This window comes from Terrapene carolina, unplaced genomic scaffold, assembly GCF_002925995.2.
Source record: "Terrapene carolina triunguis isolate 2854851 unplaced genomic scaffold, T_m_triunguis-2.0 Scaffold714, whole genome shotgun sequence".
NCBI lineage: Eukaryota > Metazoa > Chordata > Testudines > Emydidae > Terrapene > Terrapene triunguis.
The window spans coordinates 3,321,443-3,348,921 of record NW_020665065.1 but is presented as its reverse complement, the minus strand read 5'-3'; the positions used below and the strand labels follow the sequence as shown (position 1 = coordinate 3,348,921).

Genomic DNA, 27,479 nt, shown 5'->3' with positions numbered 1-27,479 from the left:
CTCAGTAAGGGCTCCTAGGCCAAGTTCATCCTGAAATAAATGGCTGCAACTCCCTTGGAAGTCTCGGGGCCAACAAGTGTTGTAAGCTGAACTTCAGGTAGAAGTTGGTCACAAAGCAGATGTAAATATTGAAGTAAATTTGGACTGATCTAAAAATCAGTGGGTGTACAAAATAACGGAGCTTACACCCTAAAGAACAGAAAGGTAGAGGTGGGAGGAGGAAGAGGAAAAGCAATTGAAATAAGCTACCCCCGGCCTCTCTCACTTTTTAGTGCTTGTTTTAATTGCTTCTCCTGCTACATCCCTCTTCTCCCCACCCAAGGTGTACGTTAAATTGAAAGTGCAAAACAAATGTATGACAAATTGGAACAAGTTACTCGACAAATAACACTGGAATGTTAAAGTGCCCCCACAAATAAATACATATCTGAAACAGGGCCCACACTGAGCTGGTTAGTAGTCATATGGCATGCTGCCTTGTTCTCCAGAATCTCAGCGCTTTTTAAAAGACAAAATCTAGTCTCTAGATGTGATAATTGTCAAGACAGCCTCAAAAACATGTATGGAGCGAAACAGATAAAGTGATGCCTGCCCACATTTGCAGAGCCTGAACCAACGGCACCGAGTGTTATCAGCTGCCCAATTCATCTCAATGGGAGCTTACTGAGATGCCTAAAATGTTAACAATACAACTGATTGTCAGACTGTGTAAAAAAAGGAGACGGAGGGTTAGATTATGAAAATCTGCACATTCACAATCTACTGTGAATGACAGCTCCCTTTGGCACCTGCAGCAAATGTGTTTGGGAGACACTGCTACGTTCCTCCCTCAATGAAGAAAGAGTTGAGCCCAGCAGAATCCGATTAAGGGGAAGCCAAGCTCAAGAAGCCCAGCAGAGCCAGGGGTGTATTAGGACCCAAGTGGGGGAAAGCCGAGCCCAGAGAGCATGTGTGATCATATTTTGAACATTTGCGCAATCAACTCTGACTATGTCTCTTCTGTGGGCAGAGCTGATTTTGTGGGTGGAGTTTGGAAGAGTATCACTAACTTCTCCTCCCCCAATATGACATCTGGTCTGAAATGATTTAGAATTTCACACACAGCAAGAGCTCTGATTTTCACACATGCATCTGCAACTTATACTGCGTAGCAGTGATTCCCCTATAGATGTGACACCGCCTTTCCTTCCAAACAACACTATTTAAAAGGTATTTGTCCTAACCCAGAAGAGAGATCCCCTTCATTTCCAGTTTCCTCATTCTAATGGTGCTGTTACATTTTAAATGGACAAGTATGTTGAGCAGATTTACTTTGGTTGTTAATCTTGTTCTTTATACTGCTCCTCTCCTCATGTTATTGTCCATGACAATGATTTTGCTACAAACAGAACTTTTTGTTAAACAGCAATTTTCACCTTTTGCAGCTTATCAATTGACAACAGAATAATTCACTGCTTGTGTTAGTTCTGGAATGTGTATGTTAGGTTGTATATTGATACAGGCTTTTGAGTCCAATGCCTGACCTGTTTGCAGTGCTCACATCTTGTCAACATAGGGCAATGTTTCCAGTAATGGAGATCCAAGCCTTCCTCTGTGAAGGATTCGTCCCTTTCACCACAAAAAATGCATAGGCTGGAGAAGACAGAGGAAGAATAACAAATGCTATAGATTACTAAAAGAAACAGGTAGTCCAAATCGAGGGGAAACATCCTTCCAGTTTAAAATAATTCTGTGATATAGACAGTTTTTTTGTACAAAACATCTTCCCTACAGAATTCCCGCCTCTGATTGGGCTCAGGCAGAGACTTTTGTAAAGTTGTAATGTAGCTATAACTAAAAACGTTCACTCAAAGAGAGACGTTATTACAAATAAATACTGGGGAGAGCTCACTTGGACAGTTTACCTGATCCCAGAAAGCATTCTGTATCTTCATCAAGCCCCTAAGTGTGACAATCTTAGTCTTAGCTTTGCCTCTGTTCCTGTAGCAGTGATAGGCTGTTATATTGTGACAGTTTTCTAATCCATGGACACAACTTCTCAAACACATGTACAAACCTCACACTGTACAAGTGGTGAAGGATATGTAATCCTGATTTGTCCATTATTAATTATATTTATTTTGGAAGATAAAGAATAAGGAGGAAGAAATTAAAATATTCAAAATGGCCCCTATTAACACTTAACAATTTAAATCTTATTTAATGAACTGTCCACAAATGTCAGTATAGATATTTGCATTTGGATGATCACTAACTGCTCTTTAGCAATTACTCTTTTAAAGTGGTTAGAAGCTGCTGATTTTACTTACTTATCTAAATAATTTGCAACCGAGGAATGATCATCTGGAATCTCTGTTGCCGCAGGTAGGGTGACTTTCTTTACCTGCTCACCTGTAACAAGGAATCTATTAAACTCAATAGATGGTTCTTAGTTCTTTTTGGATAAATATTGTTTCTCAAGGTCTTAATGGTAACTGACTATTTGGAATAGTACACTCCTAAACATCGAAAAGTAACTAAAGCGTACGCAGTGCCAAGAGGAAACGGTTCCTGGATACAGCAGGACAATTGCTTGCCTTTTGGGTGCACTGCCATATACAAAACAGCAGCAATGGACCATTTGCACACACAGTCACCACTTAAAATGTTGGTGAACATTTTGAAAATAAAGCGGCAGATGATTTTACCTCAGTGTGAGGAGAAATCCAAACTGGCTTCAATCCAAGCCAATCTAATTGAATCAAGCCAATCTGATCTGGTGCAAGAAACCACCCACCTAGCTGATGGCAACCAATGTTGGCACACTAAATGGTCAGTTCTCCCCTGAAGACTGAATGATTCTGTCAGATTGAGTCAACCAATCCAAAGCTCTAGGATCGGTGTGTTTCTGAACTCAGAGGAGTCAGTGTGCATTATGTCATAGCCAGTCATCAACTGGTTGCCATGTGTCCTAACTACTTCCCAATCCAAAACATTTCAAGGCTAATTTGGTTTCTGTGTTTCTTTGAATAGTTTTAAGCTTTACCTACCTTGAGTCTTTGGCTTTTGAAAATCATTTTCTTTCTCCTGCCAAACAGAAAAGTAGATGTCAGTAACTGCCTTGGTGACTAAGGCACCAGCCAAGAAAGAATGATTTCTTGGTATTTCAAGAAAGAAGAAATCCAGAGAAAGTCCAGTCAGTGAACAAATGAGATGCACGGTCAAGGCAGCATAGGTTGTGGTGCAGACAGGCAACCTTCCCAAAGAGGATGTCTCCTGTGTGCTGGGTCACAACAGTGTTCCTCCGGTAGACATATTCCTTTCCCTGCCTTGGTACAGGCACGTATATTGCAGCAGAGTGGGCAACAGCCCCTCTACCATGTCATGGTGCAGTTATTAACCTTTTAAAGTCCAGTATGTTCAAATCCAATTGCTGACAATTATATAGTATAGCATCATTCTAAAGTGACCTACATGAGTTATTATGTATAGCAGGGGTAGGCAACCTATGGCACGCGTGCCAAAGGCGGCATGCGAGCTGATTTTCAGTGGCACTCACACTGCCCGGATCGTGGCCACCCGTCTGGGGGGGCTCTGCATTTTAATTTAATTTTAAATGAAGCTTCTTAAACATTTTAAAAAACCTTATTTACTTTACATACAACAATAGTTTAGTTATATATTATAGACTTATAGAAAGAGACCTTCTAAAAAACAACAACATTAAAATGTATTACTGGCACACGAAACCTTAAATTAGAGTGAATAAATGAAGACTCGGCACACCACTTCTGAAAGGTTGCCGACCCCTGATGTATAGTATCCTTGCACTGCTCTAACAAGTACTTGGACATTTTAAAGCCTGTAGAAGCAGCCTCCAAATACCACATGATGGATTAAACAATTCTACATGGATGCAATTTTTGTACCACTGTACCAAAAACAAAGCATAGAATTTTAATTTTGACTTCTCTTTCTGATGTGAGTAAAGACCAGTCCCTTCATGTATTTCAGTTAAACTTCTTGTGGTTTAATATAGTACCAGAGTTATCACAAAGCAGGTTTCATCTCACAGAACTCAGCAGCTTAATCGGTTTCCAGCATCCATCAGGAAAAAATAATAGGACCAGTACCTGTAATTACTCCACCATTACAAGATAATTTCAACCCAGGACATCTGATCAAAAATGATATTGACCTTTCCAGCCTGAACTTCTGCCTGGATCTCCTTCAGTGCTGCTAGCTGCCCTTGCAGGACCTTAATCTCCTCTTTCTTCTGTTTTTCTGCTTCTTCTGTGGCCGCCTTTTTCTGTGCCTGTTAAGAAATACTCTTTCAGTTACAGTGGTTTTGTAATACTCTCATATACAGGGAAGGATGCAAAAACATCATTTAATCTAGAACATAAAATTGTTTTCTTACCGTGTGTAAAACTAACAACTGGTCCATCACAATATAAACAAAAAAAGATCTTCTATGCTAATTTTAAATAAATGCATTATGATTTAGACATGTTTATCCTATAAATACCCCACTGACAGATAATGAATAAATTAACACATCTTTATTCGTCCCAGTCACAGAATGACCATACTGCCATTGAAACCTAGATTTTTACCTTACTGATGTGAAAATATTGTTACTGTTTCAGAAATATAATCTGTGCTTTTTTCCATGTTTGATCCCTATTATAACAGTGATTATAAACGGATTTATATAGTAAAGTGAGTGCGAGTCTGTTTTTTACTATACAACCATGATATTTACAATTATGAAATTCTGCCATAAGTGTTATAACAATTTTTCTATATGATCAGTGCAGCTACAAATTCAATATACAGTTCCACCAAGACTGCTGAAAATACACTATCTTAATATAGCTGCACACTTTCGAGCCTTATTACTTACCCTAAGCTCAGCCTCAGTAAGTCTACCATCTATTTTTGTAAATCCATCAAAGAGTGTTTTATAGAGAACATTCTTGCGTGTGTTGGCATCATCTGGGGGAAGATAGTCCATTATAATGGCCTGGTGCTGCCTGTACATGTCGAAGATAATCCGTAATGCTGTATCGCGTACCTCATATACTCTGTGCTCCAATGCCCCTGTCGCAAACTGAAAATATTGGTGTAAAAGGTTATTCTAATTTTCTTCTGGAGTTAAACTGGGCTGGACTATTGTCACCACATTGGGGGAAAAACAAAGGTAGCTTTAAACCACCGTCACCAGCCCCATTTCCACTGTGTGCCGAGCATAGCTCGGTCAGGCCAAAGGATCTGTCCCTTAATCTGGAGCGATTGCCCACTGCAATGGGAGCATTGTTATTGCCTAGTTAGACAGACCGACAGACAGACATGTTTCTCCAACCAAGTATCCTTTATAGCTTTTCTTTTGCATTATGGATCTTCACAAGGTTGACTAATGCCACCTAGAGAAGCTCACTGGGCCTCATTAACTGGCATATGCGCCAGGCACTCTAACACAAATAAACTAACATTCATCCAAGAAAAAGAGACTAAAATACTGTAGTTTCAGACTCTTACCCTCATGACGTTGTCAATGGTAAACCCAGAGTTTTCTGTTCCCAGGTCTTTCAACAGCCGTTCCACCAAGTCCACCTGACTCATTGCCAGATGAGTAGGGGAATTTGGTTTCAATGGCTGGACCAGATGAACCGGAATGATTTGAAGAGGTTTAACTTCGTTACATAGTGCCATTTCCTGTAGGGAAATACAGAGTTAACTCGCACAGGAAAATGCTGAAACACAGGATGAAATGGTTTGCAAAGCCAACGTTATTCAGGACCTCATAACCAAGAATGTACCGTGTTAGTTACAATGAGATAAGCCTTTCAGGAGAGGCAGATGGTCATTCACTATTTCAACACAGTCTGCTGTACACAGCATAAAGAGAAGAAAAAAAAAAAGTGTCAGTCTTGCTATTGACAACAGCTTTATTGACAAAGAATATGCACATATTGCATCTGCTGAGAAATATGTATTTCACTTGGACCTTTCATCTGAACAAAACCTGCAGAATTGGATACTAAGTTTTTTTGTTTTTAAATAACTGAAGTAGAGAGAAAATTTCCTAGAAGAAGTTTGATGATAATGCCTCAAGACTGATCTCAGGCAAGTGCTTCAGCGGAGGAAATCTACCACCTCACATTTTATTGATCTACTAAGGAAACAGCCTCATAGCTGAATTCTGTTGTCATAAGATGCTTGCTGTTCAGTCCTTTCAATGCTAGACAGTACCTATTCTAGCTGTGTGCACAAAACTGATAATTTTAACATGTTTGTAGAAAAAAATAAAGTAACTTTCACTTAACATTTTAGTTTTATTAGGCTAGATTCTGATTTCAATAAGAAACCTGGATTAAATCCACCAGCTCCTGATCTAGTATGTAGCATAACAGATCAGAATCTGACCCATTGAGTAAATTTAACAAATAAATCCAGTTATTTTTCCCTGTGAATAAATATTAATATGCATGAATCAATAATTGTTCCTTCCACTAATGAACAGTGAAGACTAGCATTTTCGTATATTCTGTGCTTTTATGAAGGGTAAAGAAATGCATATTTCTAGGACAGTTCTCCATTCCTACATAAGTTCTAAATCCTAAAACATGGTTAATGCAATTGGAGGTCTCACTTGTGTTCAAATTACACTAACTTTTGTGCCCATTTAATTTCTTCAATGCCACATCGCAAAAATAAGGTTTTGGTTTGTATTTTTTAACATTTCAAGTAATGTTTGTAATTTGGTTCATTGGTTTATTTTTACTTTCAGTGTGGTGCCAAGCATCATTATTGTCTTCAACACCAAAAAAAGTCATAACATTTAGTTTAATAGTTGTGCTTTAAATTTGCTAAGGTCACATGAAAAAGGAGAAAAGTATATTTAAGCTAAGGTTTCCTGACTTGTCTAAGGAGCTACCAACAACAAGTAAATTAAAAGAAACACCCAAGTCAGTTGTGACAATAGAAGTATGGAAGCACAGGCACCAGATCATGAGGCTATGAAGCCAGGTAGTATTCCCTTGAAATCACTGCACTCTGTCCTCTTGTAAGCAACCCTGACAAAAAGGGGAACAATAGAGAAGGAGCCAGGCATTAGTTCAGGTAGGTTGTGCAGAAAGAAGAGTCTGTTTTAACAGGCTTACTGCAACATAGCTCAGACCATAAGCCACTATTGGTCTTGCCAGCACAACTGACTGAACATTGGTTGCCAGTGGCTAGGAAAGAGAGAGTAACAGCTTACAGGAGAAAAGTGAGACATGTGAAGCAGCTTGCACCAGGATCAAAAGAATATGTAGTGGATGCGCATGGAGGAAGAACACTGATCTGCCAGCACCCATTGCACAGGATAATTTATTAACCTTTCATTTGCACGGTCTGTGTTGGACCCCTGTGCCAAAGGAGTAAGTGGCATTAGAGAAACAGCTTCTTTCATAAATTGGTTTGATTTTAAGTGATTATGGAGCAACGTTTCATTTAAACTTAGTTCATATTTTTTAAAGGACACATGAATGATCTGCATTCACTTTTCAAGTAAGAGGCAAACCTACAGGAAAAGGTACTAAGTGTATATAGGAAAAGGGCCGTTTGACCATCTTTTATACCTCCTGTAGGGAAATGTCATACAAAAATCCTACGGTAATATTACACTGTCACTCTAAATATTTCTTAAGTTTTATTGTTTAGGTTCTATTAAGATTTTTTTTATTTTCTGCTAGCAATAATATAGTAAGTACATCTTCCTCCTTTTCCAAGTAACAGTACGCTATGTCCTGGCTACAAAACTACACCACTAATGGCTTCCTCATTTCCTTTCAAGTACACAATTACAAATCTATTGTACATGAGCCAAGAGGTATTCATTAAATAAATAAGCCACCTTTGGCTTTAGAGTGACAAACCAGAGCAGTGCTCACACTATCCCTATTAAAATCGGAGTCAAGTCAGCAATGAAAGAAAAAGCTTTTCTCCCCATCTGGATGAATGCAATGATAAAATAACCCAGAGACAGTGACTCACCTAGTACCCTCCTGGCACTATATTAACATATATACACACAGAGAATTACTTTTCCTGTGTCGAAGTTTTACTGGAAAACAGAGTCTATACTTCAACAGCTGTTCACAAATCCTCAGTGCCACCACATGAGGAATGGATTGTCAATTTTTAAACTGGCATCTTTTTTTTCTTTTGCTAAATCTGATATTTATATCATTTGTTTACTTCTAATTAAAACTTTTCCCTTAGTTTTTACTGCAATTAGGTTAAAAGACTATAAAATGACTAAAATTCAGTCACAGAACAGGTAAGTTTACTTATAATTTTACAATTAGTTTGAGTGTAAATATATTTTCTTTTAATCAAAAATTCTACCATATTACAAATAGGAGACAAGGACTATCTAGGTACTTTCATAGTTCTCATCACTGCAGTACCCCTCAAATTAATCATAATAAAAAAAGAATGGCAAACTAAACTTTGTGTCCATTCTGCTCTTGCAGGAGTAGACTGAAAGCTAGCAGATTACTCCACAACCAGTAGATTCGAGCAAGCTGCTGAAAAAGTAATTGTGAGGAAGCTAAGTCAAACAAATGGAGTTAGTTTCAACTACTGTGAGGTTCATGGTCATTATCTCCTCTGTGAGTGAGTTCCACAATTTAGGTCCAAATCCTGTGAGAGGTCTGTCTCCTGCATTCACAAGCAGTACAAGATGAATCTCAGGAGTTCCAGTTCACGAGATATTTCAACATTTTGAAATATGGTTTAATTCCAATTCAGCACAATATTTTGAAATTTCTTATGAACTGGAAATCCTGAAAAATATTTTGCTTCTCATATACCAACACATTACATTTCCAAAAAAGAAACACGCTTTCCAGAGGGCCGCTGTTGACTAAAATTGACTTTCTTGGCAGGATACCGCAGTGAAATGGACAAGAATGTCCATTTCAGTCAGCCGTTCAGCTGGAGCTTCCAAGTTTTGCAACTTTTGGGGTGGACCTTCTTGGGGCTGGCGATGGAGGGCTTCCAGACCTGAGGGCAAGCTGGCTTCTATGGTTGCCTGCTTGGGAGCTGAGCAGCACAGGAGGCAGCCAGCCCAGGAGTCTGGAAGTGGAATCTGTAATGAAGTATTGACCAGAAATATCACATTCAAACCAAAAAGGATAAGTAACATTTAGTGTCAAAACAACCAACCATGACATGGAGTTTATTTAGGTTAATCCAGCAGCAGTAAACTGATTACTATAGCACCAATATATCTTATTACATTTTCATATATTAACTTTACATTTGATTTTGGACAGATGTCATGCAGTCCGTGTCTTGGTGGCATTCTCAGTCTGTCGTATGTGTGGGTAAAACAGCTAAATGTTGTGTTAAAAGTCAGTCTAATATGCATTGCCAGATGACATTCCTACCTGAATAAAGTTGGCAGCCACAATACGAAGACGGGTTGAGGAGTCTCCTGTTCTAGAAAGCAGATTTGGAAGCGTTCTTTCCACACAATGAGCTGTTTCCAGTTTACCTAGTTTATGCTTTGGTATATACTGAGTGATGATCATTTTCAAAAGTTTCAGGGAAGCTTGGAAAACCTGAGTCAAAAAGATTATTAAAACAAAAAATATTTTAAAATTTCCTATTTCCAGGTAATACAGGTCATGGGCAGTAAACAAAAATTCACGGCCCGTGAACCTGTCCATGACTTTTACTGTATACCCCTGACTAAAACTTGGGGAGGGGTCAGCTCGGGAGGGCGGCCCGGGGGGCACTGCGGGTGCGCAGGGGGAGGGGGCTGGGGCAGGCTTCCTACCCAGCTCCTGGGAAGCGGCGATCCCAGCTCCTAGCTCCACATGCTGCCCCTGCTCTGTCCCAAGCCCTGGTTCTGCAGCTGCCATTGGCTGGAAACCACGGCCAATGGGAGCTGCGGGGGCGGTGCCTGTGGGCGGAAGCAGCACTGTGGAGCTAGGAGCTGAGGGAGGAGAGTTCCTGTCACCTTTCCGGGGAGCCCCACTGCAGGTAAGCAACGTTCCACACCCCAACCTCCAGCCTGGAGCCCCCCCACACCCAAACTCCTGCTGCTCCAGCAGAGTCCGGTGCACCTGGCCCGGGAGCTGCCCAGGGGGCCCCTGGGCCAGGTGCACTGGCTGCTGCAGAAGTCACAGAATCCGTGACTTCCATGACAAACACGGAGCCTTACCCATAAAATATATTATTTGCTAAATAACCTAAGTTTCTCTTTCTACTATAGCATTTACGTTCTGTATAAAAGTTTCATAAAACTTATTTATTGAGCACTGTCACTATTCTTGGTGGTATGCAATATACAGACAACCCAAGATGCTCACATTTTATAAACTATTAAAATATTTACCTCTATATTATGCAGTTCCCTAAATTCTACAGCAATTAAAAACCTGCATGAACTCACATTTTTGTAAAATTGCACCTATTATTCAAAGCCAAAATTAATATAACAGCATTCCCTTTTAGAGTGTAGACTATTCAGATATTTAATATTATTAAATTACAATTATTTTCTCAACTAAAAGCCTTCATTTACTAGGCCCTGATCCTGCAACTTGTTCCATGTGAGTATAGCCCTGCACAAGGTTGTGCAGGACTGGAGCTTCAATGAGGATATTTTTATTATGAAACAGTATTACTCACTGAAGACACTATGTCTTTTATGGCTCTTCTTATAAGAAAGACAGCAGCTCTAAGCATATTCTTTAAATCATCCTTAGATGTGCTGGCAGACATTTCCATCAGCTTTTTATATGTAGCAAGCAATGCATCTTCTCGATACGACCAAGTCTTGGAATATGCTCCTGCAACCTGATACAGAGCAAGATTACTGTTAAAATGGCTAATACTGGCAACTCAATGCATAATTTAGTGTGACACAGAAAGAGATTTGCAAAGGCAAAATGGGAATTAAGCGCCCAAATCCCATTTACTTTCAATGGGACTGAGGCATTTTACTTCTTTTTGCAGCCTTGAAAAATCTCTTCCATAAGATTGCTTAAAGGAAAAATGAGACTTTATACCAAAAGAAAAGGGATTAATACCTTAACCTCAAAAAACGATCCCAGATTTTGGCAATTACCTATCTACCGACAAAGCACCAATCACTGGCACTAGTAGTGAAACTTCCATCAGAGGACAAATTCGAAAGCAGATAATCTGTAAACATCTTATTTCGCTCCCCAAAATGGATGAACTAAATGGATGAACTACATAAACTTATCTAGATATAATAGATTCCTCTGATAATATGTAATCAACTCATTAGCAACAGAACGTTGGATAGCCATGTAAATGCTGAAAATAGGCACCTGATTTTAATACTAATTATAGCAGTACCAAACTTTAGATTTGACGTTCTATTTAATCATTATATATATGAAGCCATTATCTCATCATGCTTTTGTTCACAAAGTGAATTCTAAAATGACTCAAGATCTGGATTATAAATATGAAGTGGTTTATTTTTCTGGTCTTTACCAAGGCCTCTCCGAAAACTTCAATGGCAGGGCTAGCCTCCCTCAGCGCTTTCTCAGTTAATGGTTCTGGTTCCCCAGTGATGCCACTTCTTGGAGTATCACTGATATCTTCTTCATTCATCTCTGGCTCAAGGTAGGCAAATCCATCCTCATGCTGCTTACGAATAGCTGGAAGAGGTCTCTCATCGTATGGCAAAAATTCAACCTAATGGAGAAGACAAGCAAAGTAATTCTAATTGTGACTCAGATCTGATGTTGTTCCATCACTACTTTGCTTCATTTCAACACAATCCAGACAGACTTTTCTCCAGAGTTGTATCTCCTGCATTTTAAATGCAGGTTTGGAAGTTTTCCTTTTTTTATCCTGTTACCATGGCAACAGTGTTTTCAGAATGGAAGTCAGTACAAAGGATATATTTTATATGACATTAAGCAGATAAGATAAAAACATTATGGAATTCCATTTATAGCCACTCTCCAGATATGAAGACAATGTAAACAGTTACATTATTTTACTCCAGTGTGCTGTAAAGAGATTATTGCTGCTCTTAGGGTCCAATCTAATTCTTGCTGAAGTCAATGGGAGTCTCCACTGGCTTCAGCGGAAGTTGGGCTGGCCTTATTGGTTATGTCTGCACTGCAATTAGACACCTAGAGCTGGAGGGTGCATCTGACTTGGGCTCAGGCTAAGAGGCTGTTTAACTGCAGTGCAGATGTTCCAGCTCAGGCTGCAGCCTGAGCACTGCACAGGATCCTAGAGCCTGGCTCCAGCCTGAGCCTGGATATCTATACTGCAATGAAACAGCCCTGCAGCCCCAGCCTTGTGAGCCCGAGTCAGCCGGCAGGGGCCAGCCATGGGGTTTTAATTGCAGCGTAGACGTACGCGTAGTGTTGCTGGTTCCAAGACTTTTATTACGATTACTGCCTGGATTACTTTTCCTCGTGGTGCATGTGCCATCAAGCCATTACTATGTTCTTCAGTCTCATTCCAGCATATTCTTTGCTGCTGTTTTGGCCCTGAGCCTGGACTCACACATGATAATTTATAAAAGAGGAGTGTTATCAGATCATTAGAGGAACAAGCTGAGTTGTAGCCCAGCTCTAATGTGAATCAGCAGTGTGACCTTGGACTAGTCACTTAACCTCTCTTTACGTCAGTTTCCCTATTTGTAAATTGGGTATAATCTTACTTAACTCAGTCTTCATGAATGTTTGTAAAGGCTTTCAAGAGTTTCTCACAAGAGATGCTAAACATTATTATTACTAGATGAACACCGATTAACAGCAGAGAAAGCCAACCTCTGATGCCATATGAGACATCAGCATAACCAAAAGATGATCAGATTTTTATAGGAAGCTGAATGTAATAAGAAAATCTTTTCTTTGGTAGATTCCTATAGAAATGGCCAAGAAAGGTGACTTTTGGCTGGACATGATTATATGATGATCTCTTGCAAATGTGGGAGGCCTCAAATCAGAGAAGCAGAGAAGACTCAGATAAACAAGATCACTTACATTTATCTTTGGAAAACCCTCTACAGAGACTGGTGGCTGGGCAACAGGAGAAGCGGAGTGTTCAGGAACAATGGGCTCAGGGGAAGTTGTCTTGGGTGGCTTTTCTTGTGGCAAAGGCTCAATCTTCTGTGCTTCTGTTTTCTCATGCTGGGGTGACTGCATGGGTTTCTTTTGCCGAGGGCTAACTGAATAAACCATAGGCTCAAGTGGCAATTCAGGAGGTCTTCGGATCTGAGAAAAGAAAGGGCATTTTTGTACAATAAGGTTTCAGTACACTGCTTCAAAATAAAATTCTGAAAGTGAAGCTCAGTCACCACTACTATATCAGCTGCTTTTGAATAAACACTACAACTCCACTTATAAAAATTAGTGGAAATCATGGCTCTAAATGCAGGTGTCTGGCATAACAGCAAAGCAACACAAGGGAGAAGACAACAGATTATAAGCAGCCTCACCTAATTGGCAAATAATGCTTTCCAATAGCTTTCTAAGCTATAAATACACCTTAGGGTTGTGGTATGTCACTCATTTTGAACTCCTGTGGTTTGCAGTGATGCCACCAGAAGCCCTTTATGCATGTATGATAGCAACAACAAGAGGTGCTTAGAAATATGAGAAAGCCACGTGTCTTGGTTAAGTTTAGGTCAGACTAAGTGATCTAATGGTCTCTTTTATCCTTGAAAATCTGTGACAAAACACGTGAGTATATCTAGTGTAACTGTGATAAGTTAGTGCCTTTTCATTATTATTTATAGACCATTAAGTGTATATAGCTGGAAAAACTAGATGAGTACAGATCAATGGCAGAGAAAGCCAAGCTGTGATGCTATATGAGCAACTAACAATCCAAGTAAAAAAATATAAAGATTTAACAAAAATACTCTATGACAATTATCTTATGAGTCCTATCCCATGAGTTTATTTTAGCTTCTCAGGCACATCTCTATTTATAATACAACTTGATAAAGCCTTATGAGTCAAGTCACCATGTGTTTATTCTTATATTATGACTAGTGATCCCTACCATCAGCTCTGGATCCAGAAGGTTGTGCAGCTCCAGTTGCTGATACACCTTCAGGCGGTACTCTTCCATCTGCTGTTTCTTCTGTTTAGCAAGATCATAATCTTCCTTCTCTACAGCACAGCGCTTCTCTACCTCATACCGCCCGAGTCGTTCCCCAACCTGAAAAATGGTGCTTTCATGTCATTAAGGTTGCTGGAAATCACATTCTTTTAAATGTATATAGAATTCCAGCTAGACTCAATTGTCTGACTCTTCATTTGTTATTTTTAAACACACCAGAGGGGTGACCTGCAGCCACCACAAATGTATTTTACTGCAAAGATTGAGGACCACCTTATGGACAAATGAAAAACTCATGGATTTGTGACATAACAGTCATTAAACAGTACCTTTTGCAAGTCAGCAATAGCTTGTTTGAGTTTCTTGGCATAGTCATAACGTTCATGATGGACAGCTTCATGCTTTTTCTCATCCAGTTTACGAATTATCTGAGCAACTTCTGGATCCTGGTACATATCAAAAGCCAAATCATCCAGTGGTGAAATAGAGTCAGGTTTTCTGGAGAATAAAAAAAAAAAAAGATATTTTTGAGATTAAATCTGAAGCACCACCTACAATATATTCCTTCTCTTTTTGCTGTGAGAAGATATATATATATTAGGATGACAATTATTTTTTCTCATTCTTCAGAATACTGTGGATCTCACTTATTTTAAATGGCTCATCAAAGTCACATTTTTCCTGTTTTACTTTGAAATACAAGTTTAGCTCTTGTAAAATTATTATTGAAACCAAAAGAATATTTAAACAAATGTATATTTTCCATTTTACTCTACAATGAAGTTTAGTGGATATGCTATCTCCTAACTCAATGTTCTAGACCCACCACCACCGAGATTTTGATGTGATCTGTTGTTTTCAGGGACATCTATATGATTAAATTATCACATTTCTATGTAAATGAAAGAGCTCCTCAAGACTCTGGTCATTGAGATTTTCTAAGGAAGAAGAGCAGATGTCTGTTATAATGTTTATACATGGCTTTGAAGATTTAAAGTACTAGGTAATAGCTAATTATTATACTCCTGTTATTTCCATCATTCACCAAATCCTCTTCCTCCCAGATCCACTTTGAGGTAAACTGGAAAATACTGCCTCTAGCACTAGTCAATGTTGCTATGACTGCAGTGATTTTAGTAAGTAAACAATTTTTCAATGTCCAGAGAAAATTGTCTTTTATTCAAAATAAATTACCTCTACTTACAAGGGAAATTAACCACTAGAATAGCTTACCAAGGAACATGGTAGATTCTTCATCATTTAAGTCTTTAAATGACAATTGGATGTCTTTCTAAAAATATATTCTCTAACCCAACCACAAGATATGGGGTTTGATAGCATTTCACCCAGTAATTTCTATAAGGTCTGTGTTATACAGTTGAGACTAGAATCCTAGATGATCATAATGGTTCCTTCTGACCTTAAAAATATATGAATTTATCACTGAGAATAACAGTCTCTTCTTCTAAGTGAGATGCTAACATTTTTAAAATGAACGAAGAAAAAAGATCCAGAAAAATAAGATTCCTGAAAACTAAAAGATTGTTATTCTGATAGAGTGTTTTTGTGTACCAGGCATGCTATGATATTTCCTCCAGTTGTCACACAGATAATTCAATCATCTGCTGATTATTCTGATCAAATAATGCTAGAATTGGATCAATTTGATCAGAACAAGCAGGAAGTATTATAGGCCAAAATATCAAAATCCCATGCAATGGACACAGATTGTTCATACACCAACAACACATGCAAAAACCAACACGTGTGTAAATCAAGTAACTGCACACTTACTGGCATACAAACTGAGTCAGTTACTTGATCTGCATGCCCAAAAGAGGGCTTCTGTAGGCACAATGTGTATGGCTTTTGTAGAGTTTTGAAAATGTGGGCCACATAAATTATGCAGCCAAAAAAGCCTAACTGAGAAACACAGGGCTGGCTGTTGGTGGTCTCTGACAGTTACATGGCTGTTTGCTATGACAATAATATTGGTAGGAGAGTAACTCAGAGATCTAGCTAGCTTCTGGAGAGTATAGGCTAGTCTGTTAGCCAAACTACTCTCCTCGTCTGTCAGCTGATAGAACTACCACCACTGGCCAAATCTGCAGTGCCGCCACATTGGCTGAATCCCTGACTGCCGGCATACATGTTGTGATGGCAACCACACTGTAAATGTTAAAGAGGAAAATAGGATGAATGGTAGTTAAAGTTGTGCTGGTTAACAAGATGCTAAGAAGAATAGCTAGTGCTGTCAATTCGGTAACAACCGCTTGGGTTCAAATTTGGCATTTAAGGAACAGCAATGTTTCTGAGAAATAAGACACAAGGGTGGCTGATGAAGAAATAAGACCCAACAGAATGTGACTGCACACTGTTCATTCACCAAGCATGTAAGACATAATTAAGTGCTGAAGTCCAACAATAATCAGCACAATTCACAGCTTGGAAATGACAAAGTTCTGGCACCTAAATTGTTTTTAGTTATAGCTCATGATGTCACTAGTTTTATTAACTCCTCTGATCCAAATCTCAGCAAAGAAATCTTACCCAAGGTATGTTCCATCTAAGGTTAGGTCATCTGGATTGTTTCCAAGGTAATGGTCAATCAGCTTCTCTCTTGAAGGCTTTGGAAGAAAAAGGTTAATATAATGTCACCAATTTTTTTGTGAAGAGGATAGAAACTGTAGATTCAAACAATTAAATGTGAGACATCATGTCACACCTTTTCCTATATGCCTCTATATTTAGACTTAAATAACTAAGTTGAATTAACAGTATCTTCAAACAAACTCACATATATAAAAAGGTCTCACAATGTTAGTAGAGTTTTTACTACAACTCTGACAAAATACTAGTTTTGTTTAGCACAACAGTAAAAGTAAACATGGCAAAACTATTCTCTTATACGCAAATTACAGCGTAAGTTTGAAAATAAAACTCTATAATTTATATTTACTGTACTATAACAGCAGCAGTTGCCTGAAACACCACACTTCATTATCAGGGGAGAATCTAGTAGGGTTAATGTTAAGAAGGTTCTACTGGACCATCACTTCTGTGAATAGGGAGATGTGACTCTTAGGATAAAGAAACGAGGGTGCGGGTTGAGCAGTCCAATGTGAGGAATACTACCCAGCCTGATGAAAAGGCTGGACCTGAAATTTGCTACCTTGTTGTTGCTTTGTTAACTCCAAAGCCAGGAAGGGGGACATTTTGCATTTTACATAGTGGACTGCATGTGCACATGCATGTAAAATAATCTGTGCATTTTAAAAGGCTGAAAATACAAACATACTCAGTTCCATGATGCTATTTTGGTTTACTCCTTCCAAAGGGAATTTCTTTTCAAAATTACATTAAAAAGAAACAACCAAACAAAAAACAGAAAATAAGTGCATGACAGCTCTGTTTAAACAACACTAATGTAACAACAACAACAATCAAAAGGCACCCTACATTAGGGGAAGCACATCATTATTAAGTACGTGTAGCAACATCCAAAGGACAGTATGTTTGAGAGGGAAACTTTCTTCCATAATCATCTTTATATACTTACATTATTGCTGTCATTGCTGTAGTCTGCAGGTTCCCCAATTATATTTATTGCTACCAGAGCAACCTAAGATAGAATGAAAAAGAAATACGGATACACAAGACCATTATTACTTTACTTGTATTTATGAAGACTGGAACAATGTCATTATAGAACATGCACTGAGCCACTACACAACTTGTGCTGGCACCTCTAAAATATTTTTATCACTTTCTGAAAATTATCTAGTAGTGAATTACTTAAATTCATACATTCTATGGGCCCTATGCACCCAAACATAGGTAGGCAAGAGCTCATTGTAAGGGTCAGATGCATATGTTTAACAATTTGTTACTAAATTAGTTAAAGGTAACTTGGCTAGAAACAACATGGTGTAGTGGTCTCCTACTCCCCTTTTAGGGCCATAAGTCTGATTCATACACAGCATAACTATGCAAAGTTAGAGAGGCTGATTCTCAGCTTCTCTCATTTTGGATAGATGTGCAGTGTAACTACTTCATTCACTTACAAAAAAAAAAAAAAAATCCAATCCCAAAGCGCTGTATTGTGGTGTGCAAGACATCAGCAGCATTCCATCTCAGAGAAAGCTGTTTGTCTTGGCTGTATTACACATTAAGCACTCAGAGCTCAAAATGAAAAGAGGCATAGAACTGCACACTTGATTAATCTGTTCTGGATACACTGAATACCACTTCTGGCCAATCCGATAGAAGAGCAGCCAGCAAGAGAACTTTTACCTTCAGATATTATCGATACTCTCAATATACAATGCAGTGCTTGGATGAAAGTGTGCCAGACGAAAGCTCTCTTGATTATATCCAAATGTCTTAAGTGTAGAATAGAAATCTTTAGACCCCTATAATTTGAAGCTAATAATTTGCACATTAAAGAAAAAAAGACACCAGACTTTTAATTGACATTTTTTCTGAGAATTACTCATTCACAACAACTTCCCACTGGCAATTTTAGTTTTATAAATCAAAGCAGCTTTTTGCTTCGGAAGTCTTGGACAACTGCAATATTGTTTATTGCATCAAGTCACCATTTTAATTCATCTTACCTGACTGTATAAGTTGTATCTATTGATGTAATTTTTATGGAAAGTGAGTTTTAGATACTGTCCTACTGCATCCACGTAGACTGACTTCAGCTCCCGTGCTTTGTACCCGGTCTTCTCATTGTCTGAGAGAGAGACATAACTGTAGAAGGAAAATTGATTAAGCAGATGAAATGTGTAAAAACATGCGCAAATAAGAAAGATATATTTTGTTTATATACAACATCCATTCAAATTAGTATTTTGATAAATTTTAAAATGGTATTGAGAACTGAAATAAAGAATGCCATTTCTCTTTTAAAAAAAAAACACTCTACAGACTTGATTCAAAGTGCACAGAAATCAACAGGAGTTTTGACACTGACTTCCAAGGGCTTTGGATCAGTCCCTATATCACTTCAGTAGAATAAGCCCCATAGCCCTGAGCCCGCATTGAGAAAACGTGTGAGGGAACCCTTGGGGCTCTACTCTGGCAGCCACACATATGGACACAATTGCAGCACTGGGGCCTATGTATTAAAAGAGCTGATGTGTTAAATATGCTCAACTATTAATAGAATACCAGAGAACTGAGAAGCATAAAACCACCTGAAGTTATGGCAACCACCATCCCTTTAAAACTGCAATAAAAAGGACTTTTCTATCTGAAGATATTAAAATTGAAATAATGTATTTAGATTATAAGCTCTTTGGGATATGGATCATATTTTTGTTGTGTATTAGAGGCACCTAGCACAGTGAGGTTTATAACTGGGGCTTCTAAGTGCTACCACAATACAAATAAATAATAATGACACAGCACTTAATACATAGTGGGTTTTGATAGATTTTTCTCCTTTCAACAACTGTGCTCTTCCACATGCATATTTAAAAAGATGACATGTCAGCTTGTGTACTGAGAGATACTGGTCAATAAGTCTAGTAAGATGTCTATATCCATATTTAATAAAAACACAGAAAAGAATGCAGCTGTCACGTGTGTTCTGAAAGCCCAGGGAAAAATTCTGTCCTCAGTTGCACCCATACAATTCTAGTGACTTCCAACTTTATTACTGTGGCATTCCACAGGTGCAGCTGGGGGACAGAATTTCCCTTCCCTATTTGCATAACATCACATCAACATTTTACCCATGACTAACATACCACTCCCTTCCCAAATCTTACCTTTCTGATTAAAGTGACACCATCATTTAGCACCTTTTGACTTACCCCAGTCTGCGAAACCGCTCTGACTGATACGGTGCAAAGTACTCAGGCAGATTTTCAGTAATGTAGAACTCAATTTTGCTTGAAATCATATACTGATGAGCGAGTAATTGCAGCTTTCGAACTCGACATCTCTCCACCATCTGAAGGACGATTTCTTGTGGATACTGGCAGAGTCTGAAAGTAAAGAAAATTTTCAATAATCATCTTCTTAAAGAGTTATAGACAAAACGTGATTCAAGTTGGCAAAAAATTGTTTCTCTCTCATTTCTACAAGTAACTCCTAACATTCAGAGCCATGCTGGGAAGGCTGTGGGGAGGAGGGACAGCTTGCCCAGGTCCCTTGTTTGAGAGGGTTCCTAAAACCAAGTGACATTGCCACCTGGCATGCAGGGTCATAGTGCCACTCACAATAGAGGGTCAGCCAGACGAAACCTCAATGGCTCTGCAACTCCACGTTATAGGTTGGAAAGCCCAGACCAGGGAACCAACCCCAGCCCTGTGAGACAGGGGCCAAGCTCCTATTGCAGGCTGAGTGTAGTGTGGGATCACTCTCCAATCCCCCCCCCCTCCTTCAGTGGTAACTTTTTTAGCAGGGTGGGGGCCCTCAGTTTCAGATTTTGCCCCGGGCACCCCAAGATGTGCAGCCCTGCTAACATCACTATATAGCAAGTTGGTTTTCTTTGGGGGGGGGGGGGGGGAAGAGAGGGGCTCTTTTTTCAATTTACTTTGTATATTTAAGAGCAGTGTTTATAGACAGGTCCCCCTGCTGGCTGCGTGGGCCTGTCACACAATAGAAGTGGAGAGAAAAGCATTACAAAAATTAGAGAAGGCAAGTGATTGTAAAACCACAAAAATTGGCAGGGGGATTCCGAGGCAGATGTAGTGTCCAAAACCATTTTTTTTTAATTGACTTGTTTCAAGTTAATGGGATCCCTTTTAAGAACACTCTGGAGTTTTGGGAGACAAGGGCTGCGTGGGATGAAAGGCAACTACAGAACTTGGTCCATAGTTCTCACAGCCAGTGAGGTCCCTCACCCTGCAATCTGCTTTGGGCAGACAGAACCAGGCAGCTGACTTTGATGGGATCTCATGTGGACACAGGAGTCTGCCTGGAGCAGTTCACAGGACTGGGGCTGGATTTTGTCAAACTCTTTGTGATCTTGAATGAGAGGCAACTATGCAAAATCCTGATTTTCTATCTTAGATTTCTCATTTTTTGGTGTAATCAGATACCCAGGGTAGAATTATTTCCCTGTGAATTACTTGTATCGCATATTTTAGAGACACTTCAATGTTTCCTTAATATAAATAACTCTTTCACTTACAGTACCTTGGTGATCTCCATCCATTGACTGTTGGTGCATGAACCATCAGTTCTTTTGCACTGAAGCCATCTTCATGTCCTGATGAACTGATAACTACGAATCCAATTTTGTGTGGCATTCTGCACAGTTGAGCTGATCAAAACAATGACTTTTTAAAAATCAAGTTAATCCATTTTATAAAAGCTACAACTAAATAAGTACAACCCACTCCTGCAGTCTCTACTTAGACAAAATGACTGTTCACTTTCATGGGAACTTTCTTGAATAAATACTAGCACATCAGATTCTTAATCTAAATCCTATCAAACCTCATTAATATTAAAGGTATTAGTTTTAGCTAACTTTACAAGCATTGTTTAATAAAGTCAATAAAAACTTCCAAACTCAGAGGGAACTTTGTACGATTTGCACAATTTCAGAATTTCCACTTTAGTAACACTGTTTTCTGTGCCGTTCCAACTGGATTTCAGTGACCAAGTTTCCATATCCACCTGTCTGTGAGAGCCCAAAAAGTGTCAGGACCAATTTAGTGAAAACACGATTTTAAGAATTCAAAGCATTTTAACCAACAGGCTTAAATGTAAAGGAAATGAGAACCAGACATTCAGAAAGCCTTTGGCAAGGTCCCTCACCAAAGGCTCTTAAGTAACATAAAGAGTCATGATATAAGAGGGAAGGTTCTCTCATGGATCAGTAACTGGTTAAAAGATAGAAAACAAAGGGTAGAAATAAATGGTCAGTTTTCACAGTGAACAACAGTAAACAGCAGGGTCCCCCAAGGATCTGTACTGGGACCAGTGCTGTTCAGCATCTTCAGAAATGATCTGGGAAAAATGGAAACAATAAGGTGACAAAGTTTGCATATGATACAAAATTAGTCAAGCTAGTTAAGTCCAAAGCTGACGGTGAAGAGTTACAAAGGGATCTCACAAAACTGGGTGATGGGGCAAGAAAGTGGCAGATGAAACTCAGTGTTGATAAATGCAAAGTAATGCACATTGGCAAACATAATCTCCAACTACACACACAAAATGATGGGGTCTAAATTAATTACCACCAGTGAAGAAGAGATCTTGGAATCATTGTGGGTAGTTCTCTGAAAACATCTGCTCAGTGTGCAGACAGTAAAAAAATAATATTACCAACCATAAGGAAAAGGATAAATAATAAAACTGAAAATATCATAATGCCACTATATAAATCCATGGTACACCCACACCTTGAATACTGCATGCAGTTCTGGTCACCTCATCTCAAAAAAGATATATTAGAATTGGAAAAAGTACAGAGCAGTGCAACAAAAATGAATAGGGGTATTGAACAGCTCCCATATGGAGAGAGATTAAAAAGACTTGGGACTGTTCCGCTTGGAAAAGAGATAATTAAGGGGGGGCATATGATAGAGATCTATAAAATCATGAATGGTATGGAGAAAGTGAATAAGGAAATGTTATTTACTCTTTCACATAAAACATACCAGTGACCAGGCAGGGGACACCCAATTAAATTAATAGGCAGTACGTTTCAAACAAACAAAAGGAAGTACTTCTTCACACAATGCACAGTCAACTGAGGAACTCATTGCCAGGGGATGTTCTGAAGCCAAAAGTATAAGAGGGCTCAAAAAAAGAATTAGATAAATTCATGGAGGATAGGTCTATCAATGGCTATTAGCCAAGATGGTTAGGAATGCAACCCCATGCTTTGGATGTCCCTAAACTCTGACAGCTAAAAGCTGGGACTGGACAACAAGGGATGAATCACTCAATAAATTGCCCTATTCTGATCACTCCCTCTAAAGCATCTGGCACTGGCTACTGTCGGAAGACAGGACACTGGACTTGATGAACCATTGGTCTGACTCAGTATGGCTGTTCTTATGTAATGAATGGAACTGGTAAGTGAGAAAAGTAAAGATTTACCGAAATACCTCTGATATCACAGACACTCCACGTAACTCAGTAGTCAGTTGTTCATGAGGCAAAAGCAGAAAAAAGTGCATGGATCCCTCTGATCAAAGAACAGCCTCCTGATTAGTGATCTTATAAAACTGAACTCATTTCACAGTGAAAAGGATACAGAGCTAACATGTAACACGTGCTTTCCTATAATGTCTGTAAAACATATCCATCATTTCACCACTTAGAGTGGTCTGCAAACAGGTTACTTGGCAACAAAATAACTTATTAGTAATGTATTAAGTTATCTTTGAAAACTGAGCACATTGTAGTTTCACACAAAAAGTAGGCATCAGGAAGGGATGGCGAGATCCCTTCTCCTGTAAAGTTCATGAACTCTGTAAAAGAAATGCTCCCTCCTAGAGTACTCTTGTGTTGCTTACAAAAAGGTCTAAAGTAGAACACCTTCAGTTCTCATCACCATCTGCCTCAAACTTCATCACCTGTTTTAAACTCTCACAAGCTGGTTTGTCATGAGTTGCACTCTGTTTTGAAAACTAACATAAATGGTCTATAACATCTGACAAAGTAAATAAAATGTATCATGATTAGATTAAAACGAGATACATGCAGAATCCTGGGAGTCTGTGAACCTACCACAAAAAATATTAAACAGAGTTCAACCTGACCACTTGCACTGGTGACTGGAGCAGGCTTTAACACCACAGAACACGTTCTCTTGTGGGCTGCCCTTTGTTACTGTGGTCCACTTTCACGTGATAAGATAGTTCTCCTGGGGGGAAATTCAGTTTTGCTAAACTTCTAGGCCACCTCATCATGCTTTATGCACAGCAAACAGGGGCCAGCATTAACACAGCACATGCACTTTCCCACTTCTCACATTCTCTGAGCCTGCACTCCTCCAGTCCCGTCCCCCCTCAACTCTCAGTGACCCTGGGACAGGGAACAGGGGCACCATTTCAGATTTTGTTAAGTGGGGGGCAACTTTAACCGTGATTCCAAGGGCTACTTAGGCACCTGAAAACTCTAGGGATTTTGTGTGTGTGTTTGTTTTGCAGATAACTTCGAAATTAGCTGATAGGAGCACTGTATCTAATTCATATATATAAAAGAGGATTTAATGAACATTAGACTCACTCAGCTCTAATACTAACATGTTCTCACATCTTGTGTCAAGTCACTTAAGGAACGCTGGTTAGGTTTAAAATTTTAATATATATTCTTTGTTACTAACTCTTGAATACAACACTGAAACAATTGTAGAAATATCTAGAATACTTTCTATCACTTTTTTGCAGTTCATCAAGCTTTAAGTAGATCATTTAACTTTGGAAACATCCTACTAGGGCAACCGCCCACTGTGAGTTTATACTACATCTCCCTGGGGCCCTAGATGTGTTACCTCACTTCAAATAATAGACTAGAAACTAACCTTAAACAGGAGTGAAACTGACACTTTCAAGTCACTTTCACAGTACACCTCTACCCCGATATAACGCGACCCGATATAACACAAATTCGGATATAACGCGGTAAAGCAGCGCTCCCAGGGGGCGGGACTGTGCACTCCGGCAGATCAAAGCAAGTTCGATATAACGTGGTTTCACCTATAACGGGGTAAGGTTTTTTGGCTCCCGAGGACAGCGTTATATCGGGGTAGAGGTGTATTGCCAATCCCAAATGTTCAAAAATGATGAATCAGGCTCACCAAAAATCACGAGACTGGCTTTAAAATCATGAGATTATGTAAAAATAACAGATTTGGGGTTCTTTTTATTTGCCTTCTGCTTTTTGAGCCTTTAGGGTGCACTGGGGTCACATTTTGAAGCTTTCTCTACAGCCATGAGGACTAAAAACGTAATTTTTCTTTAAGAATGAAAGCTGAAATCATCACATATCCACTTGACTCCAGTAGCTGGGGCTTTAAGGAAAAGAATTATCATGAGACACATGACAAAAATCATGAGAGTTGGCAACAGTGTTTTTACTTCTGTTTAAAAGCTAGTTACTTTTCAGAAGGCTCTTAAACACACTACAGCGATTGAGTTGCCATTCTCACAGGAGAATATTTAAAACCAAACACCAAGAAAATTCTATATTTTAAAGCTGAGAAAAAAAAACAGACTTCCGAGGTATATCACGGCAACTGCAGGCAGGAAAGAAAAATAAACAGGCACAGGAGCTCTGGGCAGCTCTTCCTTTAGAAAGAAAGTTGGAGGGTCAAATCTTCTAGTCCTTAATCAAGTAAAACTTCTATTGCCATCAGTGCCTCCACTCATAGCTATAAACATCACAGTGAACATATGATAATGAGTGGTCAATTACTATACACCTCAAACTTAAATATCTGAGCCATCTTATCCAGATTTACACATTTTATATGCATTGGCTCAGGGACTTTATGGACAAATCGTTGACTTTATGGACTCTGTGGATGCAGTTTCTGTTCTTTGTTCTGGAATTGGCCTGAATAGAGCTGAAACCCTAAGCATTTGAGGCATAAACACATCTGAAACTTATGACACTTTCTCATTCATTCCTTTTCTCAAGCTCAGAACAAAAAATGACTGAACAAAATGGTTTTCAGTTAAAATGTAAAATTGCACAGCAGCCATTGCTCTACAACCCAGCATGGGGCAGAACCTGCCACCTCTTTGGAGTTAAGCTATCTCCTCTCATCTGACTCTCATGCTCCATTCTTCCTAACCTCAGTGCTGCTTTTCATGCTGTCAACCAGGACATCCATCTTGGGACCATTTGCTGGAGTCTCAGAGAATTGGCTGCCTTGGTTTTGCTCTCATCTATCAGAGTCTTCTTTTTTTGAAGCATTCAGCAGAGAGAGAAGCTGGTCTGCTGGATAGGGAACTAGCCCTGAAAGACCTGGGTTCTACTCCCCTCCGCCATGGACTTCCTGTCTGACCCCACCCCGGGCCTGTGCTTTAAGGACAGAATTTCAAAGGTTTTTAGGCACCCAACGATGCAGTTAGATCTCTAGTGGGGTTTACAAAGCACCAAATCTTCTAAGTGTATTTGAAAATCTCATGAGGTGCCTAAATACCTTTGAAAATCTGGCCTTTAATCTGTGTGTGCCTCAGTGCCCCACCTGTACAATGGGGATAACAGCATTGTTCTACCTTGCCAAGGGGCTGGGAGGAGAAATAGGTTAGACGTTGTGAGGCGCAGCCTCAGATACTATGGTGATGAAACCACATAAATAACACAGGTAGAGTGGGCACTTCTCTATACACTGCTAGTTCTTCCCTGCGTTTGACCTCTTCTTTTTGCCTACATTCCCAAAGCTTCCCCTTTTCTGAATGTAACCTGGGCTCAGTGCTTTGCTGTATTTCATTCTGAATTCCCTGTTCTCTCTAAATCAAACCCTCCTCCCTCACAGGCTAAACTTCCACACCCTTCATTTAATCACCAGCAATTTCTGATCTTAATTACCTGGCCTCTGCTTGTAAACAAAATACAGACTCCCTACCCCAGGGCACCTCTCCTCTGCACAACTTCACACTAATGCTGGGCTGTAGTTAAGAGCGCCACCTGGGAGCTTGCACCTCCTGTATGAAACTCAGGGGGCTCCTCTCCTCTGCCCCCCCCCAACTGGCGCCCTTGTCAGGGGCGGAGAGCTTGCTGAGACGCCTGCACAGAGGGGCTGACCGCAGAAGGGGGGGAGGGCTCATCCCCGGTGAGAATCAGGCTCGCTCTCTCCAGGACGGTCAAAGGGGAAGGGTCGGGGCGCAGGCCCTAAACGCGGGGGCTGGGTGCGTTTGTAAAACAAGAACTTGACAAAGATTCCGGCGGGGGCGTCACAGACAAATACAACCCGCTGCGGTGTCCCCCGCCCCCGGCCAGCAACGCGAGGGCGGCAGGGAGGCGCCCGCTGTCAGGGGCCGGCTGAGGTAGCAGGGGCGTGGACAGACCCCCAGGCCCGAGCACGGGGGTGCTGTGGGGGAGGAGGGACGGGATGGCAGCGCAGTCGGGGAGAGGGGGGCGGGGATGGCCCTGCCCAGGCCGGCCGGGTCTGGGGGTCCCCGCGGGGCGGGGGCGGGCAGGGACACACGGTTACCGCTCACCTCGGGCATGACAGGACCCCGAGCGGGGCAACGATCCCCCCCCCGCTGCAGCCCTCGCCCTCACCTACTTCACTCCGGCTCCATCGCCAGGGCCACCGCTCTCATGGCAACCGGCCTAGTACCCGCCCCCTGCGCATGCGCGGCATCCTACCGCGCGGCCGGGCCACATCTGCGCATGCGCCAGACCTGCTGCTTAGGGGGGGGGGGAACTGCTTCCGCCTCGGTAACTCT

The 27,479-nt window shown here is 40.1% G+C and overlaps 1 protein-coding gene across 2 annotated transcripts in view; it reads right to left on the bottom strand.

The window, feature by feature from the left end:
* The window catches only part of CEP104 (centrosomal protein 104), a 30,886-nt gene extending 3,548 nt beyond the window's left edge, over positions 1-27,338 (bottom strand). Inside the window, exons 1-18 of one of the 2 annotated variants that reach the window (XM_024207833.3) lie at positions 27,249-27,338; positions 21,256-21,382; positions 19,926-20,099; positions 18,720-18,858; positions 17,663-17,725; positions 16,654-16,730; positions 14,433-14,601; positions 14,044-14,202; positions 13,020-13,250; positions 11,506-11,709; positions 10,669-10,836; positions 9,420-9,593; positions 5,521-5,697; positions 4,886-5,092; positions 4,178-4,294; positions 3,030-3,066; positions 2,310-2,391; positions 1,524-1,632 (exon numbers count right to left, since the gene is read on the bottom strand). In XM_024207833.3, the coding sequence (XP_024063601.2) occupies positions 1,524-1,632; positions 2,310-2,391; positions 3,030-3,066; positions 4,178-4,294; positions 4,886-5,092; positions 5,521-5,697; positions 9,420-9,593; positions 10,669-10,836; positions 11,506-11,709; positions 13,020-13,250; positions 14,044-14,202; positions 14,433-14,601; positions 16,654-16,730; positions 17,663-17,725; positions 18,720-18,858; positions 19,926-20,099; positions 21,256-21,368 (2,400 nt within the window). In that variant the 5' untranslated portion in view covers positions 21,369-21,382; positions 27,249-27,338. Of the gene's footprint in view, positions 1-1,523; positions 1,633-2,309; positions 2,392-3,029; positions 3,067-4,177; positions 4,295-4,885; positions 5,093-5,520; positions 5,698-9,419; positions 9,594-10,668; positions 10,837-11,505; positions 11,710-13,019; positions 13,251-14,043; positions 14,203-14,432; positions 14,602-16,653; positions 16,731-17,662; positions 17,726-18,719; positions 18,859-19,925; positions 20,100-21,250; positions 21,383-27,248 lie in introns of those variants that run through there. The other variant, XM_024207834.3, reaches the window with a different exon arrangement.
* Between the last annotated feature and the right edge of the window lie 141 nt (positions 27,339-27,479).